The sequence below is a fragment of the Schistocerca gregaria genome, chromosome 6 (assembly GCF_023897955.1).
Source record: "Schistocerca gregaria isolate iqSchGreg1 chromosome 6, iqSchGreg1.2, whole genome shotgun sequence".
NCBI classification, from domain to species: Eukaryota; Metazoa; Arthropoda; class Insecta; order Orthoptera; family Acrididae; genus Schistocerca; species Schistocerca gregaria.
In genome coordinates this window covers 251,389,688-251,411,907 of record NC_064925.1, presented here as the reverse complement: position 1 = coordinate 251,411,907, position 22,220 = coordinate 251,389,688, and the positions used below count along the sequence as shown (strand labels likewise).

The 22,220-nt window shown below is 40.0% G+C and overlaps 1 protein-coding gene across 15 annotated transcripts in view; it reads left to right on the top strand.

The window, feature by feature from the left end:
- LOC126277885 (protein turtle-like) overlaps nt 1–22,220 on the top strand; it is a 798,080-nt gene that overhangs the window by 681,219 nt on the left and 94,641 nt on the right. For all 15 annotated transcript variants that reach the window (XM_049977425.1, XM_049977435.1, XM_049977434.1 and 12 more), the window contains 2 exons: nt 2,252–2,442; nt 10,622–10,840. In XM_049977425.1, the coding sequence (XP_049833382.1) occupies nt 2,252–2,442; nt 10,622–10,840 (410 nt within the window). The remainder of the gene's footprint in view (nt 1–2,251; nt 2,443–10,621; nt 10,841–22,220) is intronic.

Below are 22,220 nucleotides of genomic sequence, written 5' to 3'. Positions count from 1 at the left end.
GGGTGACAGATCTACTGATGGTCATACTTGCTCTTCAAAACACTTACATGCCAGACATAGATTCCTCATCAGCAGATCTAATCTACAGTGAAGCACTACGCTTTCCTGGAGAATTTCTTGACGTGGATTCCCTGCAGTCTTCTGACCAAGACCAGCCATACTTCATTCGTTAGTTGAAGTAAAAGCCGCTGTACAGCACCCAGCTATGCGGATTATGACTTGGAAACATGCATGCATATATTGCTGTGCGTGGATGGTGTTAATCTCTCACTGCAGCCTCCTCCCACATGCTCGGACCATGTCTTATAAAGAGGAGATGAACACTGGATGTAATAGTAAACAGCAGGCCCTCCACAGTTTCCATCAAATGAATCACACCTGTGTGCAACTTACAAGATGTATTGCCAACTGATGCACCTTGGAACCAGCCTCATCTGCAAGCACCGGCACCACCCAGTTCTGACCTGCTTCCATGATGCACGCCAAGATCCGGTCAATGTGTAAACTCCTAGAATAACTTCACACAAGTCTTTGCTTCTGCCACCTGTGATAAACGTGTAATTTTCCCAGTCAATGGATGCCAGATTAAAGTCTCCACCTATAAGTAATGGATAATTTGGATATTTACTTCCTATGTACTCAAGACTTCCTCTGAGATGTTCTGTGACATTTGTTGCAGATGATGGTAGTCTATAAAAACATCCTAATAAACGGTCACTCCTTGTCTGATTGACAGCTTTATCCATACTATTTCACAGTCTGATCCAGTATCGATCTCATCTGCATTTAAACAGCTTTTAACAGCAATGAACACACCACCTCTCATAGCATCAGTCCTATCCTTCCTAAACATTGTCCTATTCAAGTTTATGTCTGGTTTCAACCAGCTTTCAGTACCTAATACAATATTGGCATTACTACTGTTTATTTCGAAGAGTGACTCGGTGATCTTGCTACAGACACTTCGACAATTTACTAACATGAGGTTTAGCATATTTAAATCCTTTGGAATGACGTGTTTAGGTGAACTAACTATTTTTACAGTTGGTACATCCACATCAGTGTTACAAACTGGTAATTTTTCAGACCAACGGTTGTTTCTCGTGGGGACGAACCTAATCTAAAAAACCTCCATGTGCATGCCACATGTACTGTGGTATCCACGTAGCTTCTTCCTGTGTGTAGTGCACCCCTGATCTATTGGGGGGCGTCCTACAACCTTCCACCCCATAGCATAGGTTGAGGAATGTACAGCCATTTTCGTCACAGAGTCAATGTAGCTTCTGGTTTAGATTCTGCACTTGATTCCAAACCAGAGGACTCCAGTCCATCCTGGATACGATGCTGCAAATTGTCAGCTTGGCCTACACTCCTCGAGAGATGGAGGCCACCTTCAACAATTTAGCCAGCCGTCAAAAGGACCCAAGGATTTCCTTGAAATCCCAATGACTGGCATCATTGGTGCCGACATGTCCAACAGTCTGCAGCTGGCTGCACCCTGCATGGTCAATAGCCGCTGGAAGGGCCTCTTCCACATCCTAGACAAGGCCCCCCAGCAAGCACACCAAGTGAATGTTGGACTTCTTCCCTGTCCTAGCCGCTATGTTCCTGAGGGGTTCCATGACCCACCTAACGTTGGAGCTCCAAAAAGTGTCTTCCATGTTACAATGTGTTGCTGCTATCATCTGTGTCAAAAGTGGACGTACCAGTTACTGGGTAGATAGTCAGGCTGATCAGTGTACGTGGGTTGTGGGGTTGAACTGAGAGCCCAATTGCCGCTTTTATCACCATCAGTTTACCACTCTTTTGTTGTGCTCTTTGGATTGCTCTGGAATTACAAACAATCAGCAGTCAGTCACTGCACTCTGCAGTTACACACATGTGTTTTAAGGGCAGGTCAAGGGACCTGTCGATGGATTGCTGCGATCCATCACACGTGATGGGATGCTTAAAGGATTCTGTCCTAGACTTACATATGGCACATTCCTCTTTCCAAGTGTTTTAATCTACTAAGAACTGATAGGGGGCTATATAAACAAAATTATTCTTTGAGCTGTGTAATTTGACTGGAAACTAAAATAGTATAAAGTACTTTAATGTTTGACTTCACCTCATGACTGTAAGTTAATGAAAACACAGCGGCAGAAAAAAAAATTTGTAAACATTCCTTTGCATGAAATGGACATATCATGTAGTAAGATGTCTCTTATTTGACTGCTGTCATTATCTTTTCATTAATTTTTTTAAACAGATCCAGCAAAGGTGACCTTTACACCCACAGTTCAGTACCTGCCCTTTCGACTGGCCGGTGTAGTTCAGTGCTACATTAAGGCAAACCCACCACTGCAGTACGTGACGTGGACCAAAGATAAACGCCTCTTGGAACCATACCAGACCAAAGATATTGTAATCATGAATAATGGTTCCTTACTGTTCACACGTGTAAGTATGCTTTTCGTGTAAAATAATATCTACTAGCTACATTTTGACAAAAATAAATATTTATCTTATATTCAAATGACATACACTATGTGCATTGCAGAGTGTTTGCATTTATTGAGTATGAGATTTCAAGATTGTCATTGAATGCAGATTGTTTACTAATTATTCTACAATTTTATAACAGTACACTTGTTCAAGATTAAAATAAATTCATAGTCTAACCACTACTCAAAGAAGGATGTTTGAAGTCTTGACATTGGCATTTGATTGCATATACCATTTGGCAGCTAATGTTAATTTTGTTGTTTGAGAATATGTCTTGATGGGCCTTATTGTGTGATGAGACAACCTCTTTATATCCTCTTTTTCATATCCGATTAAGTTGACATAGATTTGTTTCCATTTCCATGTTGAGTTTGGTACTGCTGGGAATAATCAAAATGCATTTTATTTTAACTTCTTGAAAGAAATTGTTTGTTCATCCAAAGAGCAATAACTTATTTTTTTGAGGCATCCATGCATAATAACTGAATATTTTGTGTCTCAAATTACAGTTATCATTTAGTCCATAAATATCCTTCACTTTTTCACACCATTGCACTTGGCTTATTTGTATCTACTAATGGAAATTACTCCTTCCCCTCGCCCTCCTTCCCCGTGGCTGTTGCCCATGCATTTTAATATGTAAGGCCAGCAATTTTTCGGAGAAGTACAATATGCCTTTCTCTTGGTTAACCAATTGAATCTCTTCAGTAACAGATGAAAAACTGTTAATCATACCCAGTTGCTTTGTAAATATCAACAGCCCCAGCTACCAACTACTCTCCTTCTCCCCCTCTCCCCCCCCCCTCCCCCCCTCTAGCTGCCAGAATACAGCATGACATTATTTCAGCCCAATTGCTTCATTCACTAATGTACGAGCATTTGTTGTACCTTTCCCCAAGCAAAATTTTTGTATAGTTTAATGGTAAATTTGCACAGCAGCGACAAGATTTTCCTCATTCATAAATAACAATAACTAAAAGGTCTTCTGTATAAGGGTAGCAGGAATATCTTGTACTGGCAATGCTAAATTTTAACATTATTATGAAAAGTCAAGTTGCCACTCACAATATAGCAGAGATGCTGAGTCACAGATAGACATAACAAAAAGACTCACACATAAATAAAGCTTTCAGCCAGTAAGGCCTTCATCAAAAATAGATCTCTCTCTCTCTCTCTCTCTCTCTCTCTCTCTCTCTCTCTCTCTCTCTCTCTCTTCTCACACACACACACACACACACACACACACACACACACACATAAATGTCTGCTTGTGTCTGTGTATGTGCGGATGGATATGTGTGTGTGTGTGTGTGTGTGTGTGTGTGTGTGTGTGTGTGTGTGTGTGTGTGTGCGCGCGCGAGTGTATACCTGTCCTTTTTTCCCCCTAAGGTAAGTCTTTCCGCTCCCGGGATTGGAATGACTCCTTACCCTCTCCCTTAAAACCCACATCCTTTCGTCTTTCCCTCTCCTTCCCTCTTTCCTGAAGAAGCAAACTGTTGGTTGTGAAAGCTTGAATTTTGTGTGTATGTTAGTATTTGTTTGTGTATCCATCGACCTGCCAGCGCTTTTGTTTGGTAAGTCACATCAACTTTGTTTTTAGATATATTTTTCCCACGTGGAATGTTTCCCTAAAACAAAGATTCCAAGACTTACCAAGCGGGTAAGCCGGTAGATAGGCACAATGAATAAAACACACAAACAGACACACAGAATTTCTAGCTTTCGCAACCGACGGTTGCTTCTTCAGGAAAGAGGAAAGGAGAGGGAAAGACGAAAGGATGTCGGTTTTAAGGGAGAGGGTAAGGAGTCATTCCAATCCCGGGAGCGGAAAGACTTACCTTAGGGGGGAAAAAGAATAGGTATATACTCGCGTGCGCACACACACACACACACACACACACACACACACACACACACACACACACACATACATACACAGACACAAGCAGACATATTTAAAGGCAAAGAGTAAGGGCAGAGATGTACGTCGAGGCGGAAGTGTGGAGGCAAAGATGTTGTTGAAAGACAGGTGAGGTATGAGTGGCGGCAACTTGAAATTAGCGGAGATTGAGGCCTGGTGGATAACGAGAAGAGAGGATATATTGAAGGGCAAGTTCCCATCTCCGGAGTTCGGATAGGTTGGTGTTGGTGGGAAGTATCCAGATAACTCGGACGGTGTAACACTGTGCCAAGATGTGCTGGCCGTGTACCAAGGCATGTTTAGCCACAGGGTGATCCTCATTACCAACAAACACTGTCTGCCTGTGTCCATTCATGCGAATGGACAGTTTGTTGCTGGTCATTCCCACATAGAAAGCGTCACAGTGTAGGCAGGTTAGTTGGTAAATCACGTGGGAGCTTTCACACGTGGCTCTGCCTTTGATCGTGTACACCTTCCGGGTTACAGGACTGGAGTAGGTGGTGGTGGGAGGGTGCATAGGACAGGTTTTACACCGGGGGCGGTTGCAAGGGTAAGAGCCAGAGGGTAGGGAAGGTGGTTTGGGGATTTCATAGGGATGAACCAAGAGGTTACGAAGGTTAGGTGGACGGCGGAAAGACACTCTTAGTGGAGTGGGGAGGATTTCATGAAGGATGGATCTCATTTCAGGGCAGGATTTTAGAAAGTCGTATCCCTGCTGGAGAGCCACATTCAGAGTCCGATCCAGCCCCGGGAAGTATCCTGTCACAAGTGGAGCACTTTTGGGGTTCTTCTGTGAGAGGTTCTGGGTTTGAGGGGATGAGGAAGTGGCTCTGGTTATCTGCTTCTGTACCAGGTCAGGAGGGTAGTTGCGGGATGCGAAAGCTGTTTTCAGGTTGTTGGTGTAATGGTCCAGGAATTCAGGACTGGAGCATATTTGTTTGCCACGAAGGCCTAGGCTGTAGGGAAGGGACCGTTTCATATGGAATGGGTGGCAGCTGTCATAATGGAGGTACTGTTGCTTGTTGGTGGGTTTGATGTGGACGGATGTGTGAAGCTGGCCATTGGACAGATGGAGGTCAACGTCAAGGAAAGTGGCATGGGATTTGGAGTAGGACCAGGTGAATCTGATGGAACCAAAGGAGTTGAGATTGGAGAGGAAATTCTGGAATTCTTCTTCACTGTGAGTCCAGATCATGAAGATGTCATCAATAAATCTGTACCAAACGTTGGGTTGGCAGGCCTGGGTAACCAAGAAGGCTTCCTCTAAGTGACCCATAAATAGGTTGGCATACGAGGGGGCCTTCCTGGTACCCATGGCTGTTGCCTTTAATTGTTGGTATGTCTGGCCTTCAAAAGTGAATAAGTTGTGGGTCAGGATGAAGCTGGCTAAGGTAATGAGGAAAGAGGTTTTAGGTAGGGTGGCAGGTGATCGGCATGAAAGGAAGTGCTCCATCACAGCGAAGCCCTGGACATGCGGAATATTTGTGTATAAGGAAGTGGCATCAATGGTTACAAGGATGGTTTCTGGGGGTAACAGATTGGGTAAGGATTCCAGGCGTTCTGGAAAGTGGTTGGTGTCTTTGATGAAGGATGGGAGACTACATGTAATGGGTTGAACGTGTTGATCTACGTAGGCAGAGATACGTTCAGTGGGAGCTGGGTAACCAGCTACAATGGGGCGGCTGGGATGTTTGGGTTTGTGAATTTTAGGCAGTAGGTAGAAGGTAGGAGTGCGAGGTTGTGGGGTCAGGAGGTTGATGGAGTCAGGTGAAAGATTTTGTAGGGGGCCTAAGGTTCTGAGGATTCCTTGAAGTTCCGCCTGGACATCAGGAATGGGATTACCTTGGCAAACTTTGTATGTAGTGTTGTCTGAAAGCCGACGCAGTCCCTCAGCCACATACTCCCGACGATCAAGTACCACGGTCATGGAACCCTTTTGTTTGGTAAGTCATATATATATAATAGAAAGAAACTTCCACATGGGAAATCCCGGGAGCGGAAAGACTTACCTTAGGGGGAAAAAAGGATAGGTATATACTCGCGCGTGAGTGGGCTTCGCCTCTCGTTATTGTAAGGAAGCCTTCGGGAAAATTACGTCTTTGTGGCGATTTCAAGGCTACCATTAATTCCCAATTGGTGGTGGCCACCTATCGTTTGCCTCGTGCTGATGAATTGTTCTCCGCCGTGGTGGGAGGCCAATATTTTTCGAAAATTGATCTTTCGGAGGCTTATCATCAGATACCACTTGATGAGGACTCCAAACAGGTGGCGGTCGTCAACACCCCGTTTGGCCTTTACCAATACCAGCAGTTGGCCTTCGGAATATCCAGTGCCCCGACGATATTCCAGTGTTATCTTGAGCATGTCATGTCGACAATCCCTCGTCGTATTAATTACCTGGATGACATAATTGTCACAGGCTGCAGCACGAAGGAACACTTGCACAACCTTCGCACCCTCTTTCTCAAATTCAGGTCTGCGGGCTTGCGTTGCAACCTGCGTAAGTCAAACTTCTTCCAACCGTCCACTGAGTATGTGGGCTACACCATCTCTCGGCACAACGACCAGCCACTAGGAAGTTTGGTCCAAGGTATCATCGACCTTCCTTGGCCCGCTTCGCTGAAAGAGTTGCAAGCTTTTTTAGGCAAGATAGCCTATTACCTCCGGTTCATTCCCAGGGCTTCCACCATATCCCGCCCCCTGTACTGCCTTCTGTGCAAGGGTGTTCCTTTTGATTGGTCTCCTGCATCCGAGCGAGCGTTCACCTCGTTGAAGGGCCTCCTCACGTCGGCGCCCTGTTTGGCTACTTTTGACCCCCATAAGCCATTGGTCCTGGCTACAGATGCTTCACAGTATGGGGTGGGGGTGGTCCTGGCCCATCGCAATGCAGATGGTTCTGAGCAGCCACTAGTGTTTGCGTCTAAAACCCTTCGTCCCGCGCAGGCCCATTACTCCCAGGTGGAAAAAGAGGCTTTGGCCATTGTCTACACTGTTACCAAGTTTCACCCTTTCTTGTATGGCACGAAGTTTCAGTTAATCACTGGCCATCAGCCGTTAATATTGTTATTTGGCCCTGCCTCTCAGATTCCGGATAGGGCAGCCCACAGACTACAGCACTGGGCCTTGTTCCTCTCTAAGTACATTCATTTTCACCCTACCGGACAGCATGCCAATGCCGACCCTCTTTCCCGTCATCCGGTGGGCCCGGATCCTATGTTCAATTGAGAGGAGATTATGTGCTTTCAATTGGATGTGGCGTCCAGCCAAACGGTTGACGGCTTCCCAATCACTAGTTCTCAAGTCACCAGGGAAACGGCAGCTGATCCGGTTCTCTGGAAAGTAGTTCGCCTCATTCAGCAGGGGTGGTCATCCCGCCCTCCAGGTCGGGCCTCGGACCCTCTTTGTAATTATTTTATTCTACGAGACCGCCTCTCGGTCTTGGAAGGAGTTCTCCTTCTGGCTACCAAGGATACAGCTCCTCGCGTGGTTGTTCCTGCAAGTTTACGGAGGGAGGTCCTCACGTTATTACATGCAGGGCACTGGGGTGTTTCCCATACTAAAACCTTGGCTCGCAGACATGTGTACTGGCCTGGTATTGACAGAGAAATTGAGCACTTGGTGGCCGCCTGTTCCCAGTGTGCAAGCCAACAGGCATCTCCCAGGGCAGCGTTCTCTTCATGGCCGCCGGCAACCCAAGCATGGGTACGTGTTCACATCGATTTTGCGGGCCCATTTCTCAATGGTTTTGGCTCATTGTCATTGATGCTTATTCCCGATTCCCATGTGTGGTTCGCTGCTGCTCAACCACTTCAGAAGTTGAAATCCAGGCACTAGCAAAAATCTTTTCTGTGGAAGGTCTGCCAATCACCCTGATCTCGGACAATGGACCACAGTTTACTTCGCAGACCTTCCAGGATTTTTGTAGGCGTTTCGGTATTCGGCACGTTTGCTCTCCCCCCTTCCATCCACAATTGAATGGGGAAGCCGAGTGCATGGTGTGCACATTTAAGTCGCAAATGAAAAACTATGTGCACGAATTTCCTGTGGAGGAGGCATTGACGTTTTTCCTGACGGCCTACCGGACCACACCAATGGGAGAACGCAGCCCCGCAGAGCTCCTCCATGGGTGCCAAACTAGGACTCTGCTGCACCTCCTCTGGCCTGGTCCTCGCCAGTCTTCGCAAAACTGAGTACCTGGCTTTCCACTGGGTATGTCGGTCTGGGCACGTGGGTTTGGTCGCAATCCACATTGGATACCGGCATTGGTCCTGCGCCGAAATGGCCGCCGGCTCTATACCTTGCAGGCGGGGGACTGGGTGGTACGTCGTCACCAAAATCAGCTACGTCCACGTGTGGGCATCCACCCTCCGACCTCTTGGACACCGGCTTCCCCATTGCCAACACCCATGTTGGTTTCTCAGGGGACGTTACCACCTCTCCCCACTGTGGCTCTGCCACACTGCAATGGTTCTCGGCCTTGGCAGCCTCCAGTAGCTCCAGCACCGGCATTGCCATCGCCATCGTTAGCGATGCCCCAGCGAGAGCCGGCCCCCCTCACAGGCCCGGTTTCTCAGGAGGCTGGTTCACCTGTGGTCGTCCCTTCCCCATCGTCCCTGCCACTGGGTCTTGCCCCTCCTGAGGTGGAACAGGATCCGGAGTTCAACAGCTTGTCACCCATTCTGTCCCGGGCTCCGGTGGCGTGATCATCATGTCACTTTTTCAGTTACAGGTCACATGTCCTGTGGATACACATTGTGTGTCTTTAGTGTGGTGGTTCCCATTGGCTTCTGTGTCCTCATGCCATTGGTCATTGCTGATTCTTTCACCTTTAGGGGCAGTTTCCCACCCCAAGGGCAAGAGATTGACATGAACCTCTGTCCACTCCTCCGCCCTCTTTGACAATTACATTGGCAGAATGAGGGTATAATGACAGCACGAAAATCGGTTTTCTCTATTTTCGGTTGCAGGTGACACACTTACCAATTCAGACGGCTGTCAACAATGGATAGTATGCTGTACATTTTTGAAATTCTTTATACCATCCTTGGAATAACCAAGGCACAACAAAAATATTCCATTCTTTCATTTAAATTTACCAGAATTATTGAACCAACAACATATGTTGTCCGTGCTATATGCAATTAAAGTTGGTGGAAAATGCTTGGGATCTACCTCTTTCTGATAATAGTGAATTCTTATACAGTTGATGATGAAGTGAAAATATGGTCTGTTGAAATCATCCAATTATTTGCATTTGCTCTGTATATTGCATGAAACATTTTGAAGGACTCCTAAAATAATAAACTTTTTTTAAAATAAAATAAATATTTAGCACCCATTACTCATGTGTGGGGCAGTCTTTTCCTTTTTAAACTTCTACGATAGTGGCAACTTTGAAGCCCATATTCTTTAGATGTTTTCTTGCATAACAATCTTCGGGATTGAAGAAATAAGTTTAAAGAGTATCTTGATGAAGAGAAGTACCATAAATTACTCAGTGTAGAGACAGTTAACCACTACCAGTAATGATTTCCTACATTCTTTACAGTGGTTGCTTCTCAACCTGCCTCATAGTAACTTTTTCATCAACCAAATATTTTTCTGGGACTGAAATCCTGTCACAAATTTTGTGTAACGAAATTTTGATAGGTCATCTGTGTAACTGTGCTCATTTCTCCTTCGCAGACAATTAGTATTACTTTTCTGTGGTACTTTACAAGACTATATTTATTTGTACCGTCAGTAATTTTCTGACATATTCAGTTAAAAATTAAATCTAAAAAAAAATGTTGATGTGTCAACAACAAAAATTCACATTTACATTCCTGTCTTTATTTAACATCAGTTTTTTTTATACCATTCAAAAGTTGTAGTGTGTAAGGTAGCAAGCTTCAAGTGAAGCTCACAAAAATAGTTGCCATAAATTTTCTTAAGATAGAAGCAAATGAATTTAACTATTGTCAAAATGCTATGACACCAATGAGAATACTAAAAGACTTAAAGAAGATAAATCTTCAGCTTTTACAGCCAGCGGCCATAATGTTACCACCAGCCCCCAACAAATCACTCATTTTTCTCAAAACTCAAGGTTTATAGTTTATTACTATCAGATAAATATTTGTGAACTGGCATTTTTAATTTCTGTGATTACTTTTATCTGATAAACAAATAATTTTCTTTTAAAAACTGTAGATTTTGTGTGTGGTTGTGCAGGTAAATCAAAGCCACCAGGGACGATACACGTGCACTCCTTACAATGCACAAGGCACTCAGGGATCTTCTGGTCCTATGGAAGTCTTGGTGCGTAAGCCTCCTGTATTTACTATTGAACCTGAGAGCATATATCAGCGCAAAGTTGGAGAGACTGTTGAAATGCATTGTGATGCACAAGAAGCTGAAGGCACGCAGAAACCTACGATCCAGTGGCAGCGGGTAAGACATTCTTTAAACACTTCTGTATTTTGAAAATATTGTTCCTGTGATTTTAATTTCTCCAGAGATTAATTCTATAACAATTAGTGAATGTAGACATGCAGAACAAAGTAGTTTATTCATTGTTAAATCCCCTGCCCGTAGTAGGAATCATGAACACGTAAATATACTGAACCAAGGCACTTGATTAATTCTGGCAGTGGATTTTCCAAATGAGGTTGTCATATACCTGTAATTCCAAGAACTTAACACTGTTCTTACATTTAATACCTACAACATAGTAGATGTCTTGTTAAGACATTTTATATTTATTATTATACCGGGATGCCACTATTTTATGAAGTTTTATTCAAGAGTTGTACAGTTAGGCGATATGCTTATTTCAGTTGCATTGCTGCTTCCAAGCGATTTCCATACCTCATTGTTGACATTGCAGCTGTCCAATATTTCTGCATATTGCATTTTTAATGCAGATTGAGTTGTTTTTGTTTATGTATATTTTCTTCTCTAGAGTAGATATCGGATTTGTGGAAAACGAACTTTCAACAACAATTTTTTGCAAAAATGTCTACTGTTGGGAATATATATAAACACACACACACAAAAGAAAAGGAAAAAAACTCCGTCTGCGCTACAAATACAATATGCAGAAATATTTGACAGGTACAATATCAATGATGAGATATTGATTTCACTTGAAAATGGCATGCAGCCGAAATAAGTTTATATCCTAACTGTACAACTCTTGAATAAAGCTTCATACAATAGCAGCATCCTGGTGTGATATCATACATAAAATGTCATACATACAATGTTCATTTTTTAAGAAAATTATTTTTTCTGGTTGTGGAGTTCTATAAAAAGTAGTAAGCAGCCTGTTAAAATGGTGATAATGTTTTCCCATGAAACATCTGTTGACAATTTCAAGTATTTCACCATCTGCCTCTTCATTAAATGAACTATACTTGTTCCATTCCATCTGCAAGAACAAAAAATGAACGTGAGGAACTATAAGTATTTGACTCTACATCCACACACACTTCACTAGCTAAATCATAATGTATGATGCAGGGTACTTCATGCAATTCTTTGCCTCTCTTTCAGGGTGTGTACAACCTGGGACAACTGGGAGATCCGGGAAAAACCCGGGATGTTTTTAGAATTCCGGGAATTTTTCATTGTTTTAGTTTTCAGTTAAATTTTTGTAATTTTGACTGGTAAGAACTGATACTCTAACAAAGGATATTACTGTATACCGCTACTGCAGAATAATACTTAAAACAATAAAACATAAACGAGAGAAAAAAATTAAAATAACTTAAATTGCAAAGGAAATATGCCGTATTCAACGACGACACACAGTGCTCATGCTCGTGTCTGACAATTGAAAGTGTGTCAAAGGCTTTAGGAAGACTATGCAGTGCTTCATAACAACAAATGGCCTCCAATGAGTGTGAAGTCACAACTGTTTACATTCGATTTGTTTTAGCAGTTACGCGCGGACTCATGGGAATGCGCAGTTGGGTCATGTTTGAGTAGTAGATTCTCCCTCTTCTGGCAAAAGGAATGTGACTTTTGGCTGTGCAAGCAGTCACAGCAAGCAGCTAGATGCTACTGGGAAAAGGGGGCACCAAATTCATATTCTTGAGGGAAAAAACTTGTTTCCCAAAGCACCTAGCATCCAGTGCACGTTTGTTTATCGATTATTCATATGATTTTGAAAGGCTTCCCTGTTGGTTTTTGAACATTTTTGAACACATTTTAAGTTGATTTCTGAATGAGTCATTAGTTAACTTTTGAATGCATGCATAGTGTACATAATGTCTCTGCCAGGAGAATCCTCGTCGCATCTAGAAATAAACTTTTCGCAGACAAAAGGGGGCAGAGCTATAAGAGCTGAGGGAGTAAAGCTGAACGGATGAATGCCAATCTCTGTCTGATTATGTGGTTGATTGGCTTTGCGAATGATCAGAATTGTTATAATTACTAATAAAATCCATAGATTCAGACTACCAGAATGGAAATAAGCAACTGACTGGAATAACAGGTGAGAAAGATTACGTATTATCTTCTCGGCGTATCAAAGAAAATGAAATTTTGACAGAAAATTTTTGGCCAGATCGCTACACTAGTAAGGACCAGTAGTTCAGTCTGCGGCTAGCAGCCACTTAAGTTCTTTTCTGGAATTAACACTGAAAATGTGTTGTTCGAACACGTAATAACGCCTAACCAGAAAATAATTGCGGGATAACTAAACCTGTGATTCTGGCACGGTTAGTGAAGTTAATCGGCGAACAAATTTTGACAGTGGCAGCAGTAGCTACAGAATTGGTGGTGATGAGGTTGTTTGTTAGAACGAGGAAGGAGAAGAAACGGGGACATCACACAAATTATGTAAGAATAAGACTATTCCAAATTTATTCAAAAATTTCATAATATTACTATTTGATCTCGTGCTTGAGAAGCTGGTGTGTATGAATGAAATGTGAAACTATTTCCTAACATGAAGCTTTTTGCTTGTAGTAGGCCTAATAGGCATTTGATATTGGTACTTATAGTTTGTCATTTCATAAAAATGGCCATTTGTGCCAAAACAGGCTTGTTTATTTGGTGTGTTTCAAAATTGCTGCCATTTTAGAAAGGCCTATTTTGTTTTATCTAGCAGACAGTGACAAATAGACGTAATCAGATCGAGAAACGACACAAGTCTTGGGTATTATTTGTATTAACAGCTTTTTCAGTATTAGATAATGACATTTCCATTTTTCATGTAGCAAAACGTTTGACGAACTTTGATGAGGTAATAGATTCTTTTGCAGAAAGGAAAGCACACCATGTAAAGCTATAGCAAGATTAGAGAGAAAAAACTGCTAGGAGCTAAGGTTTGAAGAAATGTGTAATTTCTTGCTTATTTCTTGTCAGTATTGATTTTATATATCCTATATTTAATTTTATATCACACAAAACAGCAAGTTATTAACTAATAGGCAATAAAGAGTTCAGATTTCCTTAAGAGTCCTTTTCTCTAGATTACAAATAATCCCATCCGCTATTAATGGTGAGATTTTTTTAAAGAGGGGCCAGGCTGTCAAACCGGCCAACTGGGAGCAGGAGAGACACCACAGGACATTTCAATTTCCACTCTACTGAATATAGTTTGGACGAGCGGTAGAAAAATGCTTTATGAAGAGGCACGGCTCAGCACTTAGGCATACTTAAGACCAAATAATATGTCTTACATTTCCTCGAATACATATGTTTTATGTTTCAGACTTTTCAGAAAGATGTGTGCTACAAGATGCACGTATTTAGAAAATTCAATTTTTTTTAGTACTGACCCGGTTCGTATATGTCGTAGGTCCGGGGCTGATGCGCAGAGCAGTCTGAGTTATAGTGGGTAGTCTCCATGTGACCTGTGTTTACATTTAGTGATGTTGCTGTTTCTTATTCGTTTACTCTCACGTCAAATGAAAACAAAACAGATATCTGTGGCCGGGAGCTATCAAGTGAATTAAAACACATCCACATAATTACAGAAGGCAGAAATATGTCATTGGTTTCAGATTTTATTTATTTTCACTTTTCTGACAGTCAAGCACTAATCGCCTTGTGGAATAGTGAAGTTATTTTTGTCTGTTTGCTAAAGAAATTTGACTTTTGTTAACTTTTTCCGCAGAGGCAGTCAATGTATTTGAAACAAAATGTTTAATTCCACAGTACTGGCTAGTTTCAACTGTTCACTGCATTTCAAGTGCACATTTTCATTTTGTAGTACGTATGGCATTATACCATAATAAAGAACCAAACATGATATAATACAGTACTAGTGCTCCAAGAAAATTTACATCCCGAAAACCACACTGAAAAGCTTAATATCAGGTCAAGATCTACTTCATTGGGAATCTGGATATATAAATGTGCCCTTTAAGTATGCACTTTAAGTGTGCATATTTTAAAATGGTTCACGAAATTCTGATGCTCTTGCAGTATCCTCTGATGTCCTGTTTCTTTTATGACATATTGTATGATCTTTCAATGTTTTACACGTATGTACACACGAGCTTCCTACATCATGATAGTTATCCAAGAGCGGTGTTGCCTGTTATCTGCACTCTCTGGCAGCTGCTGAAACAAACCTATTTCTAACAGGTCGCAGGAAAATATTGCGAATAGTGGTTTGAAAAGCATTACTTTCAAAGTAAATGTCCTTTTACGTAAGTTGAACTATGTGCAAGAATGCACCATGAATTTATTAAATCACAGAGCATTTGACTCTCATTTAAAAATAAACTCTTTGATGATGATCCATTTAGAAGAATTTCAAACCATGAAGATCAGACATTTATGTCATTTTAAAAATTTTACTGGCACATTTGTGTGATATATCTTACAGTGTAATACATGCAAAAAAGATAAACAGTATAGTGGAAAGCTTGGCTTCACTTGCAGCTTGAGACCAATATTATATGTGAAAGCTTTGCTTTTCTTGTAGCAACTCTACGTATGTTAATTTAAACTATTAACTTTCCCTGTTTGTGTGTTTGTGCTACTTAACAGTGATGTTGGTGTTGGCTGACTACATCACATGTCCTATGCTCTGAATATCCGCTGTCATCAGCTGGCGAGATCATGTGACATGAGCTACAAATGGCTTACAAAAGTGCATCAAAATCTTGATTTCAATGATTCAAAAAGTAACATGCGGTGTTTGGTGGAATTCCAATGTATGCTTTTGTTATACGAAAATACGCAGCGTACATGTTGCTGCTCATCAGAGATATTTCCAAGTGTGTCTTTTCCCTGAATTACGTTTTGTAAAATGCCAGGAAATTGTACGCCCGTGTATAAAACCATAACCATTCAGCAGATTGATAAGGGAAAATATACTGTCACCCAGGAGAAAGTGTATTTTTAACCAGGAAATCCAGAAAAAATCCAGGAATTATTTTTCCTTGTCCACGTATAAACCCCCTCTTTGCATGCTCCTATGTTCCACATTGTCTGTCTCAAAATACTGCACCTTTAAATATTTCCAATAGCATTTCTTAAAAATAATATTGTCCTCCTTCCAAAGATTTTTATAATATTCTGGAGTTTGTCCATTATACTCTTGAACTAACCAGAATCACCTGCCTACTCATTTAATCTGACTTACCAGAGATTAGACAGACTAGCAGTCCTCAAAATAGCTTGCATTATGTTGTTATTATTTGCAGTTGTTTTAATATTACTCAGAATCTGTAAAACAATTTAATATCTATTTAACTTTCCTACAATTAATTTTGTGTGACTATCCCACTTCACATTACTTCGTACAGGTGCAGCTCATAGTTAAAGGCTTTGAGGTGGAGCTGCTCCAAAACATACATTAAAATTTATATCTCAGTAAAGTATTACAACATTTCAATAATTACAAGCATGTAGAATAGTTCCCACTTGAATAATGGCAGTGAATGTTTTTAGAACTGTTGGTATCAAGTGACCTTTTTGAACAGGTAGTAGCTAGTCTTAAGGCAAACATTGAAGCGCCTGTTCTCTCTATGTCATAGGGTCTTGAGGGCATGCCATCTACATAATACAACCCTTATGGACCTCCCACTGTCATGACTATCAGAGCCTAAGGGTGGCCTACCAAATTCTTCATGATTTTCACATTCTGCTGCATACATAACAAGGAACTGAACTGAATGGCAGAAATTTTGCTATTGAATTCCTGTGTCTGTGTATCTGCATTACACTCTGAAGGGTCATTAATCATCATTTAATATTAATATTTTAGATAGTTTTTTGCCTCTGGCACTGGTAATTTATCCAGTTTAGGAATAAGTTTGTAAATGTCTCACTAGAGTGCATTAGAATATGTTAAAATAATGTCACCACCTGGCGAGGGGGTCACACATGAATAGTGAAAATATGTGGGGAAAAGTGTTACATTACTGTTCTTAGCAAGTTTCTTTTTGTGAGGGTGTTGCACCTGAGTTTCTTGTGAGTTTTATTTTCTTGTATATAACTGCAACATACTGCAAGTCTGAAAACATCACATTATGAATTTGGTGTGCAATTTGTTAGCCAAAAGTTAGCTTGATAAACAACTATTAAATTGTCAAAATTTTGCAGTGCAGGAGAACAAACAATTTCATTTTCCTATGAACAAAAAAATTAAAATAAGCAAAACGTACATTAGTAGGAGAGGGAATTCCTTTGTTGGAACTGTCTATTTCACCTACTAAATGAAGAGCTTAAAAATTAGTGATAACATGTTTTCACACTGACATCACATCATTTGGCACAATACACCATACAAATAATGGTGACACTTTGCAGAGATCTTTAATGCTTATATTACAGCAATATTCTGTGATCTGACAGAAGCTTTCAGTTCAGTGAAACACTCCTTATTTCTCCATAAGTTACAGATATATGAAATCAGTGTCACTGCTTACGTTGCTTCAACTCTTACTTAACAGATAGGAAATAAAGCATAAGTGTGACTTCAAATTCAAGAAATTACTCATCAAACTGGAAAATATTGCTCAAGGAGTCGCCAAAGGTTCGATATTGGATCCCCATCTGTTTCTTTTCTACAAAAGCAACCTATCACTAGCTATTTATGTTAATTCAGTTTTATTTGCTGATGATACATCAAGTTCTAATTGATGATGAGGTGCATGAAAGAATTTCAGGAAGTTTCAAAAATACTTTAGTACAACTTGAATCTTGGTTCCATGAAAATGATCTAAAATTCAATGTAACCAAAACCAAAATGATGCAATCTGAAACTAAATCATTAAAGCAGAGTGAAATAAAGGTAACTTGCAATCATCACTATATCAAAGAAGTAAACCATGTAAATATATTTAACATGGAGCTTGATTCATTGGAAATATTATTCTTTACTCTTCTGGTGGAGAAGTGTTATTATTAAAAATGCTAATCTTCCAAAGTGTTATTATTCTGTTGAAGAATTCATTAAGGACAGTTTCACATTTTGAACAAGGTAATTAGACATCTTATTTCTGTAAATTTAAAACTATGGTATGTATTTGTGTAGCAGTGTTTCAGAAATGTGTAAAAAATAATATAAACTTCTGTATTTCTCCTAAAATGTTTCTTGTTGTAAATCTTGACATGTCTTCTATGCATCAAATCAAATGATTTGAAAATTGTATAAATACAAAAGCCAACAAATGTGGTACACTAGCTTCACAAACACTTAATGTGGGGGCTGTTCAGTTTGCTTACAAAACAAATCACAGCACAAGATCTGCTACATCACAGAAACACTGAGGCTGTCTCAAGAATATATTGAACACTTGCAAAACATTAAACATATCAAGTATAGAAATGAAAATGTGGAAAACATTAAGCATGAACTGAAGCCAACATACACTGCATTAAAAATCTCTCCAAAACGTCTTTTAGTACAATTTATTGTGAAAAAATTGTAAATGTTACTTATGAAAGCAAAAGGAGGTACAGTTTGTAAATTTTTAGTTAGTGTGTGACATTACGCACCCCTGCTCTCCCCATCTAAAATTGTTGTTGTGGTGACTACCTGCACCATAGCCCGAGGCCTAGGATAGTTCTGGTGGCAAATGCCTCTGCCTTTCCCCATGTGGATACTACAAGCCACACCTCCTTCATAGCATTACCACTACGTGTCTGATACATGTGACCAAGTGTAATGAGCTGCAAAAATGGCACCAATAAGAAAGTGAAGGAACTCTTTGCTCTTGTTCAAGTAAACAATACAAAAAGTAAACAGTTCTTTTTTAGTGAAAGTGAAAAATGTGCAATGAAAGGTTTTTGAAAGTTATTTTGTGTGTCAGATGCAACTACTGGTTCCACAGAAAATATGTGAAAGTAAACATAAAATTGACTACTGATCATTGTCTATGGACATGGTGCAGCTGTCTAGTGTGGAAGCAGCTGATCTTGTAAGTGCAGCGGATTCAAAAAAAGAAATTGTCAAGTTACCACAAAGTGACACTGAGACATTACAACCCAAAATATTGACCATAAAGAACAGACATTATAGAGTAATCCAAGGAAAACAGTCCTATGTGTGTGAAATCTGTAGAATGGAAATACAACAAGACTGCAAAAATAAATATGCTCACACAGATTTTAAAAACTGTAACTTATCCTGTGTTTCTGATACTACCACAATAAATTCAGTGAGGCAAAAATCTGTAGATAAATATAGATGTTTGTGACGGAAGGTAAAATAAAAGAAAAGACCATAGCAGTACAATGGAAAGGAAATGAATTTCTTACAACTGGCAACTCGCTACTGAGAAATATCACTGCCCAACTGCAAAATTGATGTGTGACCTGGAATTCGAATGCAACAACTTGACAAATATTTTAGAAATGTGAGAATTGCAAATCCACCAACTGCAGAAATGGATTCTGAATCCAAATGTAATTACACTGATGTGTTTGTACGCATTGGAATGAATTCTTTAAGAAGCAGCAGCAAAGAAGAAATTACTTATGAGACAAGAAGCACAATTCATTTGGGAAGAATTGCTAACGTAGGACCCAGGCCCGTACTGACTGAAATCATAAAAAGGAGATTAGAGAGTAACAAATTTATGTCCAAGGCAAACTGTGTACCCAGATATATTTCTAGGCAGTAAATGCCTATTAGAGTGTTTCATGCATTTAAATAGACTGTGGTGTATAACACACTCAATCAGCAGAATGTTCACAGGTACCTACAAAATCATTAGAAATGATGGGAACTAATGTGGTCTGATGGGGGTGAAAATCAAAAGCACCACCTAAAAAGGAGACAATACAGAATATACTCTCAGAATACAGTCCAAAATATGCAAATCATGAAAAGGAAACTTACATAAAAGTACTACACCAGATTAACCAATACACTGGTAGTAATGATCTAGAAGCAGAAAAAGTGAAATACAATTAGACATATTATGCACCAGTGAACATGGTGTAACTGAATGTCAAGTAGATAATCTAACAATAAAGGACTATATCTTCTCTAATTACTTGTGTAGATCTAAACATCAAGGTGATACAATTTCTGTATAAATTAAAATAGGCAAACTCCTAAATACTCCAAAGAGTAAAGGTGTGACATTACCCGTAATTAAAGAAGAAGACTTCAAAATTACTGGCATATTGACAGATGACTTAAAAGTGTTTAGTGTGTACAGATCACCAGGTGGCAAGATTAACATCTTTGTGAAAGGAAAAAGAAATTTCTATCATACTTTGCAGTTGAATATAAAGAGGAGCATTGATATTGTAAAGACTAATTTTGTCATGGGAAAAGTATAAAAAAACAAGACAAGATTTTGAAGAATTGTTAATAAAGTACGACATGGGGATATAACCTGGGGACAACAATACCTGTCCCAACAAAAGTTACTTCCAAAGTCAGGCACTTCATTACTAATGTTAGTAGTGTGATGATGTTCACATGTAGTTCAAACAGAAATATCTGCTCATAATGGACAGTTCTTCTGCTGTTGAGAACTGATTTCATAGTATTAGTATCAAATTGAACAACCAAAGAAATCAGGATCATCAGTAAACCAAGTATTAACAACTTTAGAACAATATTAAGTAGGAAAATCTGGAATTAAACTCTGCAGGTACAGAATGTAAGGATTCCTTTTTTACAAAAGTTAAATACCATTTTAGTGCAGCATTCCCCAAAGTAAAGAGACAAAAGATCAGACACAATGGGTTACTAGTGAAGTATTTTTTGAACAGCGTGTGAAGTTGCAGGGACTGAGACAGATCGGTGAAGCTAAAAACTATGAAATATAACAAAAAAAGTATACAAAAATTATAAGAGAGGCAAAAACAGCTGCAGTTACACCATCACAATGAACACTAAAAATAAGGTAATGCAGATGGAATTTCAGAGATGGAATTTTTCCAGAAAAACTGAAGATAAGCAGGGTCATGCCAGTGTACAAGAAAGATGACAAGGAAGAGCCCAACAGCTACTGTTGTTTATCTGGACAAACATAACATTTTGTTCCATCACAGATAGTTTCAGAAAGGGTAAACCTACAAATAGTTCAAATCGCTCTGAGCACTATGAGACTTAACATCTGAGGTCATCAGTCCCCTAGAACTTAGGATGACTTAAACCTTACTAACCTAAGGACATCACACACATTCATGCCTGAGGCAGGATTCGAACCTGCGACCGTAGCGGTCCGCGCCTAGAACTGCTCGGCCACATTGGCCGGCCAGTAAAACTACAGAATCAGTAATTGTCAGTCTGGCATGATACATTATACGGTGTGTAGATGAAAAAAAATTGTCTCTCAAATGTTTTTGTACCTCTTAAAAGCATTCAACACCAGTGCCTATGGAGTACTGATAGAAAAATTGGAAAACTGCAATACAACCACAATTAATTGTCACTTTTGGAGCCAATGGTGGGGACAAAGACGCTGCAAAGGTCGTATAATCAGAGGAAAATGGAGCAAGTCATTTACAGAGCTCAAAACAATGTAATAAATCAAAATTAGGAACAAAACATTACATTTCAGGTAAAGAGAAAGAAAAACAGAAAATTTTAGACACTAGTAGTCTGCTTAAAAAAGTGTAAAATGTTTTTATGTTCCAGTTTCTTAAATCTTGACTCTGTGGCTCCATCTCATCATTTGTGTGCCCACAGTATGTCTATAGCTGTAGCAGTTGGCTGTTGTGCCAAGTATTTGAGGGCAATCTTCAATGCATCCTTTCTGCAGAGGTGCTGACTTTATCTTTTCCTTTTCTTCGTCCTGTGATGCCTCTTGCAAAATAAGATTTATGATATTACCATCTTCATACTCTTCATTGGTAACAACAGCACCATCACCTTCTGCTAACTATTCCTCTACATCAGTAGGTTGGATATCATTCTGGAGATTTTGGAAATCATTGACTAAATCTGCTGTGTCTCATTAGTTTCTGGTAGTTCTTAGGCTAGGACTAACAATCTTCCATGATGTTTGTAGAATTGTTTTTTTAAGTTCTTTGCAAGCTTGAGCAACTATGTAATTTACATTTTTTATACTGAGGCTTTTCATTTTTTAAAAAGATCACTACCATTTTCTGTTCTCTCTAACAAAGTGCTGACACATTTCTTCCTGTAATGTCATTTTAACCACTCAGCAACTCCCTGGTCCAGCAGTTGTATTACTGAAGTCATGTGGGGCGAGGGGTAGAGGACTTAGCTTTTATGTCAGCTTGTTGAATTTCAGACTTAGAGGCATGGCTTGGGGCATTACCTAGAAATACATTTGCATGGGGTGGTAGGTGTTTAAATTCCAAGTATTTTTTAACAGCCAGAACAAATGTACCAAAAAACCATTCTTGTAACAAATTACCACTCATCTAAGCACTA